General features: G+C 37.0%; 1 protein-coding gene across 1 annotated transcript in view; it reads right to left on the minus strand.

Annotated features, from left to right (window-relative positions):
* cfap299 (cilia and flagella associated protein 299) overlaps positions 1–18,756 on the minus strand; it is a 566,302-nt gene that overhangs the window by 86,461 nt on the left and 461,085 nt on the right. The window contains exon 4 of the mRNA XM_043700704.1: positions 130–272. Coding sequence (XP_043556639.1) covers positions 130–272 — 143 coding nt within the window. The remainder of the gene's footprint in view (positions 1–129; positions 273–18,756) is intronic.

Here is an 18,756-nt window from a genome sequence, read left to right on the forward strand (position 1 = left end):
GAGGAATGATATCGGACGTTATTATTTCATGCAGGAATGTTATAATTTATAAATTACCATAAGCAGAAAATTAAACTAAAAATGCCACCAACAGTGTCATCAAATCAGGATTATAATCTGTAAGCGTACCTTAGATCTGTTGACCGTGGTAATAGTTTCTTCTTTCCACTGAAATACCCTTCAAACTGTTCTATCTTCAGCCTATGACAGTAATCAATATACCCAGAAATCTCTTGTCCATGAGAATTGTAGTCTCGGATGAAAATTATAGACTGAAATTTGAAAACAAAATGTTTTAGAGCCTAAAATATTGAATTAAACTAGGCAGTCTTAATAAGCTGTTAAATATATATTATTCAGAAAAGATTGTAGGAACATCAAGATGCTATTTAATCAGTGCCCTTAGTTTGTTTATGCCTATTTAATCATGTGAAACAGACAACAGATATTATCCAAATTAGAAATGATGACATCAATTGCTTCCTAAAAGCAACAGTTTAAAATTACACACATTTCCTCAGTTAAGAATTGAGTTGTTGTTTGTAAGGATGGATATTTTCTTTCTCACCCAAGTTTATACTAACTAAATGTGTGGACAATTATGGAGATATTATAAATAAAATACTTATTTGCCTTCAAATTGATCACTGTGGCAATTTAATAAGCATCTTTGTTGAAAATTGGGGTCCCCTTAAACCTGTTAACTTTTCATTCCATATTTGATATTTTCTGTACAGCACGAGACCTTATCTAACTGTCGCATTGGCAACGAGCCTACTGCAAGTGTAAATAAATCTTTATATGACAGCAGAGGAGAAGTCATAGGAGTCATCAAAGTCTTGAATCACAAACCACCTTTCACTATAATCAACGCATTGTATCAAAATAAGCATTTGTTCTTATAAAGAATGCTAAACTAACCTTCAAATGGAGGTGGGGAATGGGACAGTAGCCATCTGACTCATTAGTAGCTATCCCATGGCCACTGGCCAAGAGCAGTTGATGGCCAGTCCCCAAAATAAGTTATGTTAACCAAGACATGTGGGGAGGAACAGGGAGGAAGTTCCAGGGAGATGAGCCACACCATTGCTAAGTGGCAGACCACGATTTCTCCCAAGGGAAGAACAAAAACTATTAGTACCAAGACCACCAAAGTCTACTAGAAACTACCACAAAAGGATGTAAGACCAATAGGATGTGAGAATACCCTGCCTCGATTTCTCCATTCCACCGATGTCTCCAGAATTGGTCAAGCATTCTCACCTGTATATTTCCTTTCTTTGCATAATTAATTAATTTATCACATTTAAACTGATGTTTCTCAATAAACTCTCAGAAAAATGCTATAAATCGTTGACTGCCTTAAATCAACAATTGGTGTCACTGTCATAAATCATGGGTTAGTTGGCTTTAATTTTGAAAAGCTTGAAAGTTAATTTGTAGTTAAATGTGTGTTCACTAACTTTTCAATAAACCAATGGCTTTCATGTATGCTAAATAGCAGGTGCAAGAAAGTTTTAATTGTGAAAACTGGGGCAGCCAGAGAATGATACAAGAAAATTATGATTCTATTCTTGATACCCTTCTGAATCTTGCTAGAAAGTAAGACTAATATAAAAGAAGTTCAGAATAAATTGGCCTACAGGGCCCGTGTGTGCTTTGCAACTGAATAAATAAGGAATCTTGGGAACAAGTTACAAACTTACAAAAGGAAAGTGACAGCTTGTGTGCAGAATTAAGAAGGGAGGTAAAAGCGTGTAATGAGGCACGCTACAAAAGTAAACAGATAGAGAAAATATAAAAACAAGATGCTGAGTTACGAGCAGAGAATTAGAGATTGAAAGGCGAAATGCAGGATGTAAGTAGTGCCTTGAGATAATTAATTTGACAAAAAATATATTCGTCCCTGAAGCAGATCACTTCTCTTGTATTGACAAAATTAAAAACTCCAGACAGTACTTTGCCAAAAGACTGCACAAATAGCTGTTTCTCTGCTAAAAAGATGAATGACCTTGAAAGAAGCTTGGACAACCAGCACTCTTCTGCTTTGCCTCTCTTGTACAGCAAGAGTGAGTGAGTGACTGAGTATAGTCACAAGAATCAAGGTGAAATCTGGGCAAGAGATAGATGAGGAGGGATTGAGAGTGTGGTGCTTGAAAAGCACAGCAGGTCAGGCAGCATCTGAGCAGCAGGAGAATTGACATTTATGCAAAAGCCCTTCATCAGAAGGACTTCAGGAAGCTCTTCCTGATTAAGGACTTTTGCCTAAAATGTCAATTCTCCTGCTCCTCGGATGCTGCCTGATCTGCTGGTCTTTTCCAGCACCACACTCTAGATTCTAATCTCCAGCATCTGCAGTCCTCACTTTTGCCTAGATAAGGAGGGATCCCTTACTGTAGTCAAAGGAGAGTTCACAAACACACCTTGACCCTTGTCACCAGCTGAGGTAAGGACCTTAAGGGAAGAATTGGGCATTACAATGACATCTGATATCCTTCCTATGCTAAAATGGGAAGTGCTTAGAAGCTCCCGCCTGAAATTAGAGGGTAATGATTTTAAACAGATTCTCCTAGCTGCCTGCTCTCTAGGTTTAAAAAGAGAACTCAGCTGGAATATTACAACTTAGGGAATTAGAGGAGGACATAAGGCACTAGGGGAAGTAGACAATGATTTCCATTCAGTATTAGTTTGAATCAGACAGTCAACCACTGGAAGTCCCTGTAGATTTGCAGAGATGTTTCTTGGTTGCTACAGAAAGATATGGTCAGAAGAGGGAGAGGACTCAGACAGTGGTGAACACTATGGCTCCCCAAGTTTTAAGGGCCTTTTTCTGAAAGGAACTTCAGTTAGCAGTCCATAGCATATTGGGTGTGTACAACAATAAAACAGTGATGTGGGATGAGTTGATTAATTATGCTAACACTGCTGGAGGACACGCTGGAATAACCTTTGCATGAGTTTAGGAAATGCTAACATAGCAGCTGCTGAGATATCACTTGCCCTGCCATTATCCAAATTCACTGTTTCCACTGCAACAGGCCGAGTCACTATGCCTTTGAGTGCCAAGGAAAATGTGATCGGGTGTGACTCAAGTGAACAAGTTCTGCATCCCACCTCCTCCACCTACTGTACATGTAGGCTCTGACCCAAATAAACAGCATTTAAGGAGAATAGAGGTAGCAGTGGAGGCCATGAAACTGGGGTGAGAAACCTGACATGTCACTGCAGCGACAATCCAAAGTCTTACGCCAAAAAATCAGAATCCTTTATGATCCCACTGGTGTCCCAGGGAGAGATGTCGCTATACAATAGCTGCAGGAGATTAGGAGTTCATACTGATGATATTGGAGGCCTTCAGCAATCCATACTAGCTGACTCCCCCACAATCATTTTCCACAAGACCACACCCAGATTCCACAAAAGGCTGACCACAAGGTTCGACAAGGTTCAATACAGAGTTACTTGCCCTGGAGTTGAATATAGATAGCATTGCCAAGAACATAAACAGTGTCAAGCAGCAATCTGCAGTTGTAGAGGCCTTGTGGCCTTGAACATTCTTGGCAGAGAGTGGGCGACTCCAGCTGGTATAGGAGAAATGTTGAAAATATTTACCTCGCTCTCTCCGCCATTCCAACGCAATGAGGTGAAACTGGAATACAATGCTACTAGGACAAAGCTCGGGCAGAGACAGAAAAGGTGAGCAATAGACTCTCTGACACAGTTAGAGAAGAAATCACAATTTTGCATGAGTCAATGTTCACTGATGAGGTTAAAGAAACCCCTATGAAAATTGGATTGCATTCACAGACCATTCATGACAGTTACAATAAAGCACCCCCTACATTCGACTGAGGTGAGTGCTAAGACAGGGAAAAGTCAGAAAGTGTGAACAATTCAAGCCTTTTGAATCTTACTTCATTTAAAAAGTTCAAAATATGTCTTTTCTTTAAAGTGCTGCAGACAGGATATGTTGTGAAAAATAGTTTGGCTTCTTCTCAAAACATAGATAAACTTTCTTGGAAGACTTCCAATTTAAACTCAGAATTTGGAATGAGAAATATTTTGTTCATGTACTTTTTTTTTGAAGGTAATGTTAAAGAAAGCCTTTTAGCCTTTTTCAAGAGTTTGTTTTAATAAAATAAGAAAATGTTGGCAGCTTTTTAAATAGAGTACATGAAATTACATGACATCACTGAGTGGCTTGGGCCCCGACTCTCCAAACAGCAGAGTTAACTCTTCTGAAATGAGTTTTAAGTCATTCCACATAGCTTCTGTGTGATGAGATACATAATTTTAGACAGGACTAAATTCTGAGTTTCTAATTTTACAGATACTTGTACATTATTAATCTACTGGGTATCTTTCAGAACCTCGGTGAATTTTGTTCCCTGTTGTTATACAAATTTCAAGAACTTTGGAAGTCTTGCTGAGACAAAGCTTTTGAGAACAGGAGAATGTTGAACTGACTGAGATCATTTATGTCTTCAATATAAACTTGGTATCTAAAACCACCAAGCATAGACATAATGTTTTCTGAACTTGGGATCGATAAAATTACTTGACACAAGTTGCTGTTCAAGCACGCAGCAGGAAATTCAATCGAAGTTTAAAAGGCAAAAAAAAAACTAAATTTTAAAATTTTAAATTAAAACAAGAGCCAACAGAAACAGCCTGAGTGGTTTTAATTGGTATATAAAAAAAGGAAAGGATTGTTTGGGAAGAAATTAAATTACCACTAATAAAACCTGTCAACCCATTAACATTACTGAGACTGTACACAAAAGAAACACTTAAGTCTATTGTTGTCATATTTGAATTCAGGTTAATTTAAAAAAAAGAAAATTGAGTTTAATGTAGCACTCTGAGAAAACTATGTATTTTTTGTAAGAAAGTTCAAGTAAAGCAGAATTTGATAATGCTTGCAACAACTCAGTAACATTTGATCTGTTTTGACGATATTATGAAAGCACTTTCTGAGGTCAGACATTAAGGTTTTTCTGGAGATCCTGTATCAAATACAATGGAAATTAATAGGATGGTCCACTTAGAATAAAAGAATAGTAAACATAAAAAGTGACACAAGGTCAATTGGAAATAGAAGTGACTCATCTTAGATGAAATTAAATGGAATATACCAAATAAAAGGAGAGATAGATGAACTTAAATAATTAACAGCTTTCTCTTGGAGATAAGCGTGTCCTTGCTGTTTTTTTTTAAACTGAATTGATTAATTTTGTCACCAGCCGACACAACAGGACTGTCTGTACACCTCCTTTCTCCAGAACTGCTCCAGGATTAGTAAAGCATTCTTCTCTGTCAAAAGATAATATATTTTCTTTCTTTGCCTAATTAACTAAATTAGGCAACTCAATAAACTATGAGAACATTGCTACAAATGATCAACTACATATATTAAGGAACTGTGATACCAAATTCCCTAAAATAAACTACTTCAGTATGCATCTCTCATTCTCAATTACAAAGATTTGCACAGTAGTGACACAATTCTCATGGAAGTGTATAAAGTTTTCATGATTGAATCCCTTGGGTCAATTTGCCACATCAATAGTGATTTTGGTTTATCTACTACACTTACAGTTGCTATTAATATTGTTCCAAAGAGGCTGCTGACAGACAGAGGAGATACAGATGGGAGGAGTACCTCTATTATATAACCGAACACAGACAGGGTCCATGTCAAACATCTGAAACTAGAGTATGATTCATAATCAGTGTAATATATTTTGTGATCTTTCAACATTCACCTTACTGAGGTATCTATTCTACTTATAACAAATGGAACGTCAACAGCAACTGTGGAGCTAATTAGAAGGTTTGACTGGGGACTGTGGTGGAAGTGGTTGGAACTGACCTGCCCATGTAAACTGATTAGGATAGAGGGAAAGCATAACAAAATTATGAAATATTTACCAAAGTCTGTTTTTATATAGCTCACTGAAGCTTTACTTCTTTCCTTGTAACTATTAAGTCTTTAAATAATACTTACAATTGCAAACAGAAGTACATTGAACTAATATGTTTATAATGACTGTAGAAACCTGAAAGGATAAAATCTTATGATAATCTCAAACAGAATACTGTAAAACTTGTATAAGTACCTTATTGGCTAAAGTGTCTTGAATTCTGGTGGACTACAATCGGACTCCAAACACTACATTGGACAAACAGGCAGAAAACTAGCCACCAGGATACATGAACACCAACTAGTCACAAAAAGACATAACCCTCCCTCACTAGTATCCTTACATATGGATGAGGAAGGACACCATTTTGACTGGGATAACACATCCATCCTAGGACGTCCAAAAAAGACATGCACGAGAATTCCTAGAAGCATGGCATTCCAACCGGAACGCTATCAACAAACACATCGAGTTAGGCCCCATCTACCACCCCCTGAGTAAAAGACCAGGAAGGGACTTCACCGCAGGAAATGACATCACCACAGGAAATGACATCACCAACCCAAAGAAACCGAAACATATAAATAGAAAGCAGGAATTATCAGCAGTGCTTTGCCTGAGGCCCAGTGAAGATGTTACCTAGTAGGGTGACGAAATGTCTGGCAATGAACCTTCCAGCTCAACGAGCAAACCTACATCCAGAACCTCAACCTGAGTTATAAATCTTCTCAGAACTCGCCAAGAGATAATATTCTCCACATAATTCAACTGAATTAGCTTTATTGTCACATGTTACTCAAGTGAGTACAGTAAAAAGTTCACAAGTCGCCACTTACTTTGGCATCTTAGGTACAAAGTGCATAGGTACAGATTCTTCAGTACAAGTTATTTGGAGAAAAAATACCTCATGATGAAATTGATTTAATGAGAGCTGTATGAAACAGGTGCTTACTTGACAAATATATTTAAAACTAGAAAACTGATTGGACTATTTTAGCTTGATTTGTTCCCACAAAAGGACTTCTTTAAAGATTGTGTTGCTCAATATCAGTTCATTGACTTCATAAAACAAGATGTCCTTTACAGAACTCTGGAAATAATCTAACTCTGAAATAGGGAAATTAATTAGCCAATTTAAATATATCTTACTGAGTCCTTTCCCAATGCAAATTTAGATCATCACTTGGAAAATATAATTAATTTTCAGTAGATGATGTTGATAATTATGCCAAGAGAAACCCCAATAAGAACAACTTAGATTGACAAGCCAAATTCAATATCATGTTGCTCTGTGGCAGCAGGTGTATGAAAAAAATGGTTGTAATTTGTTTAGTAGTGTTGGTTTTGGCTATGTTAAAATTTAATTCCTTTTAGCCCAACCGACCTGCTTTTCTGTGACCTTTCTTGAACCTGTCAACCAAACTCAGATTAAACAAATTTTCATTTTATGAAAGACATTAAAACATGATTGTGACTGAATAAGTAGCACTATAATTGCTGAAAACCTTCAATCTAAATCAGATCAAATTTTCAAAGAATAGAAATGAGCAGAGGCTGCACTGAGCAAAAAACTAAAACAAAACCTCATGGCTCTCTCAGCCAATTTAAAGGATGCTTGAGCAAATTGACCATGTCACCTTGGAACAGGAAGTAGTTCAATTGGTTGGGGGGCAGCAATAAGGAACATAAATGTAGAAGTATTTGATAAAATGGTGAAGGGGATTGATACCATTCTCTGCAACAAAGAGTGAGAGTCCAGGTGGTTGTTTTGCCTGCTCGGTGTCAGGGCTTGGGACATCTGTTTAGGGCTGGAGAGGACCTTATAGTGAAAAGGGTCCAGTAGTTTTGATCCATGCAGACACTAACACATAGGTACTAGAAACAAGATTCTGCATAGAGAGCATGAGGAGCTAGGCATTAAAATACAACATAGAATCTAAAAGGCTATAATCTCTGGATCATGACTGAAACTGCAGGCAAATTCGCATTGGGTACCAAATGTTTGAGATGAAAATGTGACTCAATGACTAATGTGAGAAATATGAGCTCTACTTTGTGTATATTGGAAACAGTACTGGAGGCTATATAGTTGGGACAGTCTACAGCTGAACCTGTGTTATTGTGCATCGTATAGACATTGAGAGGGGTTCAAACTAAATAATAGGGCAAGGGATCAAATTCAGAAAGATATGGTGTATTAAAGAGCTGATACCAAATAGTAACACGGACAATGAGTGTCAGAGAATGACAGGAAGGAACTAAGGAAAAAATGAATGAGCACCAACAATCAAGATTAGAAGACAAGACTTCAAAAAGTCAAAATCAAAGGCTCTGAACACGAATGAGCATTCATTACAAAGTAAATGTATTGATAGCACACATCGAAGTAAATTGATAAGATCTGATAGACAATTCAAAGTCATGATTGTTGGATGACAAGGATTGGGTCTTAAATATTGAGGATATATGGCATTCAAGAAAAACAAGAAACTATGTAAATTTGGATGGGTGACATGTTAATCATGGATGCCATTTGTGCAATAGTTAGATATGATGTTGGTTCAGGAGATAGGTTGTAGATTTGGAAAGGAAGAAGGATGGAGAAGAAGAATAGGAAGGGAAAGAAGTAATTAGTTGCTGTGCTCCCAACAAAATGGCTCCCTAGCAGTAACTATAATGTAGAATAAAGTTTACAAAAAGAAATATCGAGTACTATTTTATCATGTGATTGGATGCCAATTATGAGATTTCTGTTCAAGACAGACTGTTTAAGGAGAAGGCAAAGTCAAGAACTGTCTTTTGGTTTGAGATTAAAGTAAAAGCTATACTTATTAGATTGGTATGGTAGCTCAGTGGCTAGCACTGCTGCCTCACAGAGCTAGGATCCCTGGTTTGATTCCAGTTTTGGGCGACTGCCTGTGTGGAGTTTGCACGTTCTCCCTGTGTCTGCGTTAGTTCATGATGAAAGGCTTATGCCTGAAATGTTGATTATTCCTGATGAAGGGCTGATGCTTGAAACATCGATTCTCCTGCTCCTTAGATGCTGGCTGACCTGCCATGCTTTTCCAGCACTACACTCTCAACTTTGTGTGAGTTTCCTCTGGGTGCTCTGGCTTTGTCTCACAGTCCAAAGATGTGCAAGTTAGGTGGATTGGCCATGCTAAATTGCCCACAGTGTCTAGGGATGTGCAAGTTTGGATTAGCCATTGGAAATTCAGGTTTATGGGGTTGGGTTTAATGCTCTTTGGAGGGTCGGTGTGGACTTGATGTACTGAATGGCTTGCTTACACACTGTAGGGATTCTATGATGATGATTATACAACAATAGTAGATACTCCTCAACATGTTAATTATATATACGTACCAGCTTTAACTTACAGCTCCATTATCCAAGGCCCAACATATCTTATTCATACGTTGAGATCCATCTTGCAGTCTGGTCTGGTAATGAGTTGTTTAACTCCATCTATTCTGTGCTATTTAAACTTAGTGATGTGCAGTTCCATGACATCGGGTTTGCTCCAGGGATCTGAAGCTCTTACATAACAGGGTCGTTCTGATAAAGGGACAGCAATAGACATAGCGGATTCTAATCTGCATATAATGCATATTTTGAACCTACGTGCAAAATTTAGTTTGGCCATAGTTGTCTGAATGAAGTGTTTTTAAAGTGCTTTTCAGGTAGTTTCTTGGAGCAGCATATTCTAGGACTTCCCAGGTAGCAAGTTATGTTAGATATTTTCTTATGTAATGTGACAAGATTAACTATGACCTGAGAGTAAAGACACTTGTTGGTAGTAGCAACTATAATGTACCTGAATTTCCATCCAAGTTGAACGATACAAGATTGGAGCTAATACTAGCACCTTAAAATTAAATAAGGGCAACTTACTAAACACGAAAGCTGAGCTAGTTGAAGTGAACTGGCATACCAGGTGAGGGAGAAACCAAGAGAAATGTTGTGGCAGCCATTTAAAGGGATATTTCACAGTGCTCAGAATATATATATATATCTACTATATTAAAGGGAGGACTCACCTTCTCTGGCTAACTAAAGAAGTTGGGAAACCTCAAACTTAAGGGAAAAAAAACCTATAATTGTATAAAGATGACCAAAAGGACAGATGATTAGACAGAATATAAAGAACAGCAGAGAATAACTGAAAGGTTAATCTGAAGGAAGAATTGGAGTATGAGAGGAAGCTGCCTAGAAATATAAAAAATGGGTAGCAAGAGTTTCAACTGGTATGTTAGAAGGAAAAAATAAGTAAAGTGAGTTGGCCCTCTACAAATTAAGAATGGGGAGTTAATAGTTGATAAGGAAATGATAGGTCAAATGTACAAATATTTTGCTTCTGTCTCCAAAATAAATTCTAATAATATTAGTAAATTAGGAGGCAGAAGAGAGAAAGGAACTTAGTGAAATTATAATTACAAAAGAAACAGTACTGAGCAAACTAATCGAGCTGTGGGCAGACAAGTCTTCAGGTCAAGATGGATTCCATTGTACAGTCTAAAAGAGGTAACTAATGACATGGTAAATACATAGATGTTAACTTTCCAAAATTACCTAGATTCTGGAAAGGTTCCAACTGACAGGAATGTAGCAAATATAATCCCTCTATTTAAGAAGGGAGGTAAGCAGAAAACAGGGAGCAATAGGTCAAAATGTTTGATATCTTTTATGGGGAACGTGTTAATATCGATGATGATAGAAATTATTGCTGGGCACTTAGAAAAGTTGGGACTCATTGAGGAGAATCACCATTAACTGGCTTTGTGAATGGGACATCATATTTAACAGATTTATTAGAGTTCTTTGAAGGAATAACACGTACTGTGGATAAAGTGGTACCTGTACAGATACTCCAACAGTTGGATTTCCAGAAGGCATTTAATAAGGCGTCATATTAATGATTATTTCAGAAAATAAAACCTCATAATGTATGGGTTGACATATTGGTATGGATAGATAGATGATTGGTTGACTAGTTGAAAATATAATTAAGCATAAATGGGTCTTTGATTGGCAAAATATGACAAGTAGAATCCCATAGGGCCTTAAATTTTATAATTTATATCATTGACTTGATGAGAGCAGCGAAGACACACTCACTAAATAACAGCCAAAACAAATTTAGTCGGAAAGTATTTTGTGAAGAAAACATAAGGAGTTGACAGACATTCATAAACTGGTCATCCAGTGGGCAAAAATCTAATGGCTGGTGTACAATTTGGGAAGTATGAAATTGTACACTCTCACAAGAATAGAAAAACAGAGCATTACTTAAATGAAGAGCAACTATGGGAACCCAAGGGGTTCTAGTACATGCATCCCAAAAATAAAGTGTTCAGTTACAGCATGTAATCAAGAAAGAGGTGCTATCTTATTTTACAAGAATAATTGAATATAAATGTAAGGATAAAAGTAATTATTCCAAATGCTAGAAATCAGAAAAAAAAGAAAATTGTTGGAGAAATTCAACATAATTAGCAGTATCTGTGGAGACAGAAACAAATTGTGCAGTGGCTTAGCTACATTGGTCTGGGGGCAGGGGAGAAGAGTGGCAAGGCAATAATGATAACAACTTGATTGTTAGGGGATCAGACAGACATTTCGGTGGCTGTGGCTGTAGACGGGTCAAGGATGTCATGGAATGGATGCAGTATATAGTTTTGGGGGGGAGGTTGAAGTGTGAGAGATCATGGTCAACATTGGCACCAATGTCGTACATAGGAAGAGGGATGTGATCACTAAAGTAGAACTTAGCTCGGTAATTGACTAAAAACCTGGCTCTCTAAGCTAATGTTACAATCTAAGGATTGGTTCTAGTACTAGGTGCTAATGGATTTAGAAAAATTAACCTGTACTGACTGAATACATGGCTGTGACAATGTTGCAGGAGGAAAGGCTTTAGATTTCTGGGATATTGGGACATGTTCTAGGGCAGGTGGGACTTGTGCAAGGAGGATTGGTTAAACCTGAGTAGGACGAGGACTGGAGATTTGCTAGTTCTATTGGAAAAGGTTTAGACTAGCTTGTCAGAGAGGGATGGGAATCTAAGAGTGAATTCAGATAGGGTAAATAAGCCCATTTATGGGTAGTAGAAAAGCTGTAAATGAAACTAAAAAGCCATCCATTCTACTTATTTGTGACTCAGTATTCTCATCTACAACAATGCCCTGTTCCTGAGTAAATACTGAAGAAACAAATGCCAGAATCAACCAGTGTCAAATTATGGAATATTGCTAAAAAGGCAGAATTAAAAGCATTCTTCTCCGAATGCATAAATCATTTATAATAAGACTTACAATATAACAATAACAAATGAATGACTGCACTCATAGAAGTAAAATGATGTGATTATATTGCCATCATGGAAATATGACCGCAGGGTGACCAAAACTGGGAACTTAATACTTAACGATATTCAACATTTGGGGTGACAGGCAAAAAAGAGGTTGGATGACGCTGTTAATAAAGAATTAGTTGGATTAGTATACTAGTGAGAGAGGATTTCTAATCAAAAGACTAGGATGTTGAATCTGTTTGGGAGAATCTAACAAACAGCAAGGAGCAGTACTAGTGAAATAGTTTTCATCTTAAGAAGATTTGGATATGGGAGCAAAGAAGTCTTGCTTAAATTTTATAAAACCCTGGTGGCATGCTACCTGCTGCACAGTCTGAGTTGCTGTTCAATAAAGGGAATACAGCAGACATTCACCAGTCTGATTCCTGAGACAGTGGCACTGTACAAGTAGAGAAACTGAGGAAACTCGATCAGTATTCTCTGAAGTTTAAGAATAAGAGGTGATCTAAGAGAAACTATCAAATTTCTTAATGGAATAGATGGAGTAGCTGCAGAATTGATGGCTGTAGGAATCAAAACAAGGGGACACAGTCTCAGCGGGGAAGGCATTTAGTACTGAAATGAGGAAGAACCTCTTCACTCAGAGGGTGGCAAAGTTTTAAAAATCTCTACATCAAAAGAGTCTGGAAACTCAGTAATTTATTAAGTTCAGGACAGAAATTGCACAGTTTCTAGGTGCTAATGGCATCAATCAATATGAAGATAGTGTGGGGACAGGGCTTTGGTGTAGATTATCAGCTATGATGTAGAAGTAGTCTCAAGGGGCTACAAGGCCTGCTCCTGCTGCTATGTATTTTTTAATGTTTTTAGTTGAACAGAACATTTATTTTGTTGTTGCACAAGATAAAATATCTGGCAACGTATTTAAACTACAATAATAATATGCATCATGTTTCGAATGTAAACATTTCACAGAATTGCCAACTCAAAAACATGAAACAGTACAGCACAGAAACAGCACATCAAATTTCTTGCCAAAGTCACCTAATCTTCTTACACACCACCATTTTTATTTTACAAACTTCTAATTACATAAATAACCTGAATTCAGAAACTCAATGCAAATTAGGTCAAATTTTTTCAAAGTACCAAATTAGGAGGAAAGATGGAAGCAGTTTTCAGAAATGACACAATGACTGAATGAACTAGATAGGTGAAAATAATGATAGTTAATGTGGACAACTATAAAATGCTACACAAGGAAAAGTCGACTTCATGCATACTTTGTAAATTGAGTCATAACAGCTAAAGTTGAAATCTTAACACTAAACATGTTCAGAACAGTGATCAACAAAGTCAATGGGATGTTGAACTATATAGTCAAAACAGAATATTAGTCAGAAAAGGCAAATGGAATGTTGGCCTTTATTTCAAAGGCCATCGAACATACAAATAGGGAAGTCATGCTAAAATTATACAAGACACTAATTACATCTATAATACTGTGAATACTTTTGGGCTCTTTATCAAAGGAAAGATATATTGGTATTGGAGACAGTCCAGAGAACATTAGGTTGTTCGCCATTATGGAGGGATTGTTTTTTGAGGAAACGTTGAGTAAGTTGGGTCTGTACTCTTTGGAGTTTAGAGGAATGAGGGGCTATTTTGTTGAAATATACAAGTTTCATACGGGACTTGATAGGGTAGATACAGAAAGGTTCTTTTCCTTGTGAGAGATTCTGGGACCAGTGGGCATAAACTCAGAATAAGAGAGGATCACCCTTTTCTGACAGGGAAGAGGAGCAATTTCTTCTTTCAGAGGGTAGTGAATTTGTGGAATTATTTATCACAGAGGGCTGCAGAGGCCGATTTGTTAAGTATATCCATGGCTGAGATACACTTTTATTCAAGGGTTAGCAGAATAGGTGGGAATGTAGAGTTGAGGGTTATCATTGAATGGCATAATAGTTCAATGGGATGAATGGACAACTTTTGCTCCTACACTTTATGGTCTTAAGTAATTAGTGATAAACTTTATAATGCTTGAGGACTGTGTCCAGTTCTGGTCTCTGGATACAAATATAAAACCATATTTATTCCACATGATATAAAACAAAATATAACAAATGTTCATACACTGAAAATAGTGCAAAAATGATTCAGTGTCAGAGGCCAGCTGTATGACAAAATATTGGAATAACTTGGTTTATCATCTTAAAAAGGTGGATTGTTAGGCATCTGGAGAAAGACCAGTTAATCTAATTTCAACTGTGGAGAAGTACTAGAACACTATAAGTTCAAAGAAGTAAAAGGTTAACTCAAGACTGATATTGGTAAATGTTTTGACACAAAGGAAATAAATTAATTTCTATCATCAGGCAAAAAATTGTGATTTCAATTTAACAGTTCATTTTACATCTTTCATGATCTTACTGTTCACTGATGTCAATAAAAGAAATTGAGTCAAGTCTCTGGAAATGATATTGTAACATCAATGCAAAGGTAAGATGTGCAATGATATCTTGGTATAATGTCACAATATAACCACCAGAGTAAACAAAACCCAGAGAAATAGAGTCTTCCTTGCTGCTGGTCTATAAAGAAAATTGGCAGGTTAACATGGCCTCTAGATGTTGGAAGTCTGTTTTACAAGAACTGATTGCCAAAGAGCATTTTAATGGCGCACTAAGATTCTGGCTATGCTGTACCTTAATTACAAGTGCTAGATAGTGAGACACCAGCACAATCTACTTACAACACAATTCACTAGCTTGAAAGGTCAAGCCTGGGCTCAAATATAATACATAACTCACACTGGATTCTGGGACATATTGTCAGGCTCAGCTGTCAGACAGCAATCAACATAGTGCTAACACACCTGAAGACTGCTTCTTTTTCACTGGATCTCAATACAGGTCATTCTGATATAACATACATTTCTTCAACGTGAATTGGCTATAACGCAACTGATGAGTTGTGGACACTGTTTGGATAGTGTGATCTTTCCACTGAATGGGTATAGTGATTTTCTATAGCGATCTTCTACAGCAAGATCTTCCACAGTGGGATTTTCTATCGCGCGGGATTGCAGAATGACACAACCATCACCTTATTCTAGAAGCCCTGTGTAGGCAGACTTGCACTATTTCAGTGCTTGATTCTTGCATAATGTTTTAGTTAGTTTAATTTTCCCCAATATTGCATTAAACATGTTTGGTTATCTTAGTCACAGGTTTATGTTGGATTAGTCTTCCTGCAGCTTACTGTCAAGTTAAAGTATAAATTGCACAACTAGATATTGCTTATCATCTATTTTGTTCTTTCAATGACATGATAATCTTGCAGAATGGCATCAACACAATTTCTTTTTCTCATGGACCACAAATGTGATGGCCTTCAATATCAACTAGTCAGGTTTCTAAGTAATGGCCTCTGGGTGGTCACAGCATTAATTTGTGATCTACCATAGCAGTTTTGTGAGTGACTCTGCAAAAACTGAGTAGGTGTATAAAAGGATCTTTCACATACTTTTTTCCTCTCACTTGCTCTGCACCATCACATGGCCTGGCAGACATTCAGAACTGTATAATGTGTTTCGGTAGTACCCTGTCAGACAGCATTAGTCTTCCAAGACAGTGGAAATGTTCCAGGACGATAGCTAACTAGCTTCCTTTAAGGCAAACAATCATGTACTGTGAATGATTCTGCAGGTGTCTTGGGGTCTCAGCTGGCTGTTGTTTATTAAGGTGCACTGTGTGTGAGGAGGCAGATGAGGTTGCTACTGACAGCTTTGTGTAAATGTGGTAGGGAAATGGAAATATTGCTCTTCCAGGAACATTTGAGTACGGTGCTTTTGGTGTTTGTGACCTGATTCCACTACTGCTACTTGTTTCAGAGGGAATAGATTTCCACACAGCAGGCCCTGTGTTAAAGTATGCAATAGAGAAACCAGACATGTACACAGGTGTGCATTCACTTTGCCATCAAATAGAAAACCTTCCTAGACATCTTTCATAAAAAGCTACTTATTCCAGACCACCACATTTACTTAATAAATAATAATTATTGTAGTATAAAAATAAGTAAATCTTTGGAAAGGGAAGAGTGAAGATTTGGCCAAAAGGAAAAGTGGAAAATAACAAATTTATTCAGTTGGCTCATACTATTGAGATGAAGAGTGAAGTTGAGCAGTTTAGTCCTCATGGCTAGCTATAATGTAATGAAACGCTGAATTTATATTTCAAATATATTATCTATTTTTCAATCACACTATGTAAAGCTTCCTTTATGTTTCTAATTATTGAATAAAAATGGTCACTTTATTCTGTAAAATTATAAGTTTACTTCAGAAATATTAGATATGGTGTGGGAGTTGAAAGGAGGATAAGTGATATGGAAAACAGAAGGACATTCCAATTTGTAATTAAATTGAAGAATACTGTATACAGTACCAGTAAGTTTTAAAACACAAGATGCCCACCAAAAGTTAGTATCCTGATATTTTAAATTCATATTTATTCCACATCATATAAAAGAAAATGCTCTGCCTGCCATGCCAGATCAGGGTTTTCCAAAGTGGCAGTTGGGACCTCAGGTGGGGAGGGGTCACAAGCTGAAATTTTGGGGTATCAGTTCTTACTGATGCAACAATTTACCAGTCTTTAATTGGGGTCACAGTGAGAAATAGTTTGAGAAGCACTTGACAAATATTTCCAGCATTTTCTGTTTCTATTTCATGGTACATAATGTTCTGCTATGGAAAACTCAAATCATTAAATTTAATCTTATAGATTAGAAACATGAAACTGGGAACTGAAGGCAAATTATTGGTTAGAAAATTGACTTGGTGTCAGAAGACAGTGAGTAGGGATAACTAACAGGCTACAAGCATTTAGAAGTTGTGCTACATTTCTACAAAGATCAAGTTAGATCACATCTGGAGTTGTTTCTTCAGTTTTGGGCATCATAAATCAGGAATTTTTAAAATAATGAATTCTCCACCCATCCCAAGCACTCCCACCATAACTCTAGCAGGAATGCAATGGAAGGGGTGGGAATTATGCCAGGGCCAAGATAGCCTAGGTCTCATCTCTAGAGTTCTTTCATACCTTTCAGGGCTGTTAGCCTTTGATTGCCAGATACAAAGTCAGGGGTTTCAAAAGGAGCAAGGCCAGAGCAAGGACCATGGGGCAGGCTGCTCCTGCTAATGATATTAACTTAAAGTGCCTCAAATTCACTTTTTGGTTGTGGTGTGTTCATAAATCACATCTCCTCCATGTGAAGCGCCTTGGGTATTAATTTCCTAAAAGAGCCTTAGAAAAAAACCTTAATTTGCATATTTATGAAGTCAAAACCTGTTTTAGGTGTCAATTCAGGAATTCATAACACACCCAGTTTCTGACTGGATTGGAATTTTTTCAAATGCCTTAAGATTTACCAGATTTTTTAAATGAAATTGTTTTAAGTTATGTTCATTTTGTAAAACTATATAACAAGTCACGATAGCTTGGTAAATTGCTGAGCACAGTAATAGGATCAGACCATTTATTCTCTGCAGTTTTTTTTCAGAATTCAACAAGATTAAGGCTAACATGCGACCTAACTCTTTATATCAGCCTTTGCCCCATGTCCAATATTCATTCAGCTAAAAATAATGAATTGATCTCAGTTTAAAATTAACAACTGATCTAGCATCAACTGTATGTGTAGAAGAGAATTTATACTACACTGAACACACAGAAGAGTTTACTCCTGAAAGTCCTGATTCTAACTTTTAAGTTATGTCACCCTTAGTCCTAGACTTTCCAAACAGAAGAAATATATTGTTTCATATATCTACTAATCAGTTTTCCTTAACATTTTGAAAACGTTGAGCAATTCAACTCTTGATCTTCTAAATGGCAGTGAATCTGAATTTGTGTTAACTCATCTTGTAAGTTAACCCTTGGAGTTCAGTATAATTTTAACAAATCTTAGCTGCACTTCCTCAAAGGCCTGTATATCTTTCCAGATGGGTACAATGGAACAGGACTTGCTGAGGTGGTGAGGTTCCTCAATTCATTATGGCTCCAGATGGGATATCTCAAACTGTTAAGCTCCAAGAGAAGAGATGAACTGGCTCCCCTTCTTCAGTCACTCACTTTCTTGATTTGGAGATGCCGGTGTTGGACTGGGGTGTACAAAGTTAAAAATCACACAACACCAGGTTATAGTCCAACAGGTTTAATTGGAAGCACACTAGCTTTCAGATCAACGCTCCTTCATCAGGTGATAGTGGAAGGCTCGATCGTAACACAGAATTTATAACAAAAATTTACAGTGTGATGGAACTGAAATTATACATTGAAAAATTGATTGTCTGTTAAGCCTTTCATCTATTAGAATACAGTGATAGTTTCACTTCTTTCATGTGTAAGTCACAAAACCTTTTTTTTAAAGTTGCATTCTCGGGTTAGCTGTTAACAATGGTGATAGCTAGACAATATGTTGAAGGTGTTGGCCCCCTGTGTTCTCTGTCTATG

Source organism: Chiloscyllium plagiosum, chromosome 1 (genome assembly GCF_004010195.1).
Source record: "Chiloscyllium plagiosum isolate BGI_BamShark_2017 chromosome 1, ASM401019v2, whole genome shotgun sequence".
Classification (NCBI taxonomy): Eukaryota; Metazoa; Chordata; class Chondrichthyes; order Orectolobiformes; family Hemiscylliidae; genus Chiloscyllium; species Chiloscyllium plagiosum.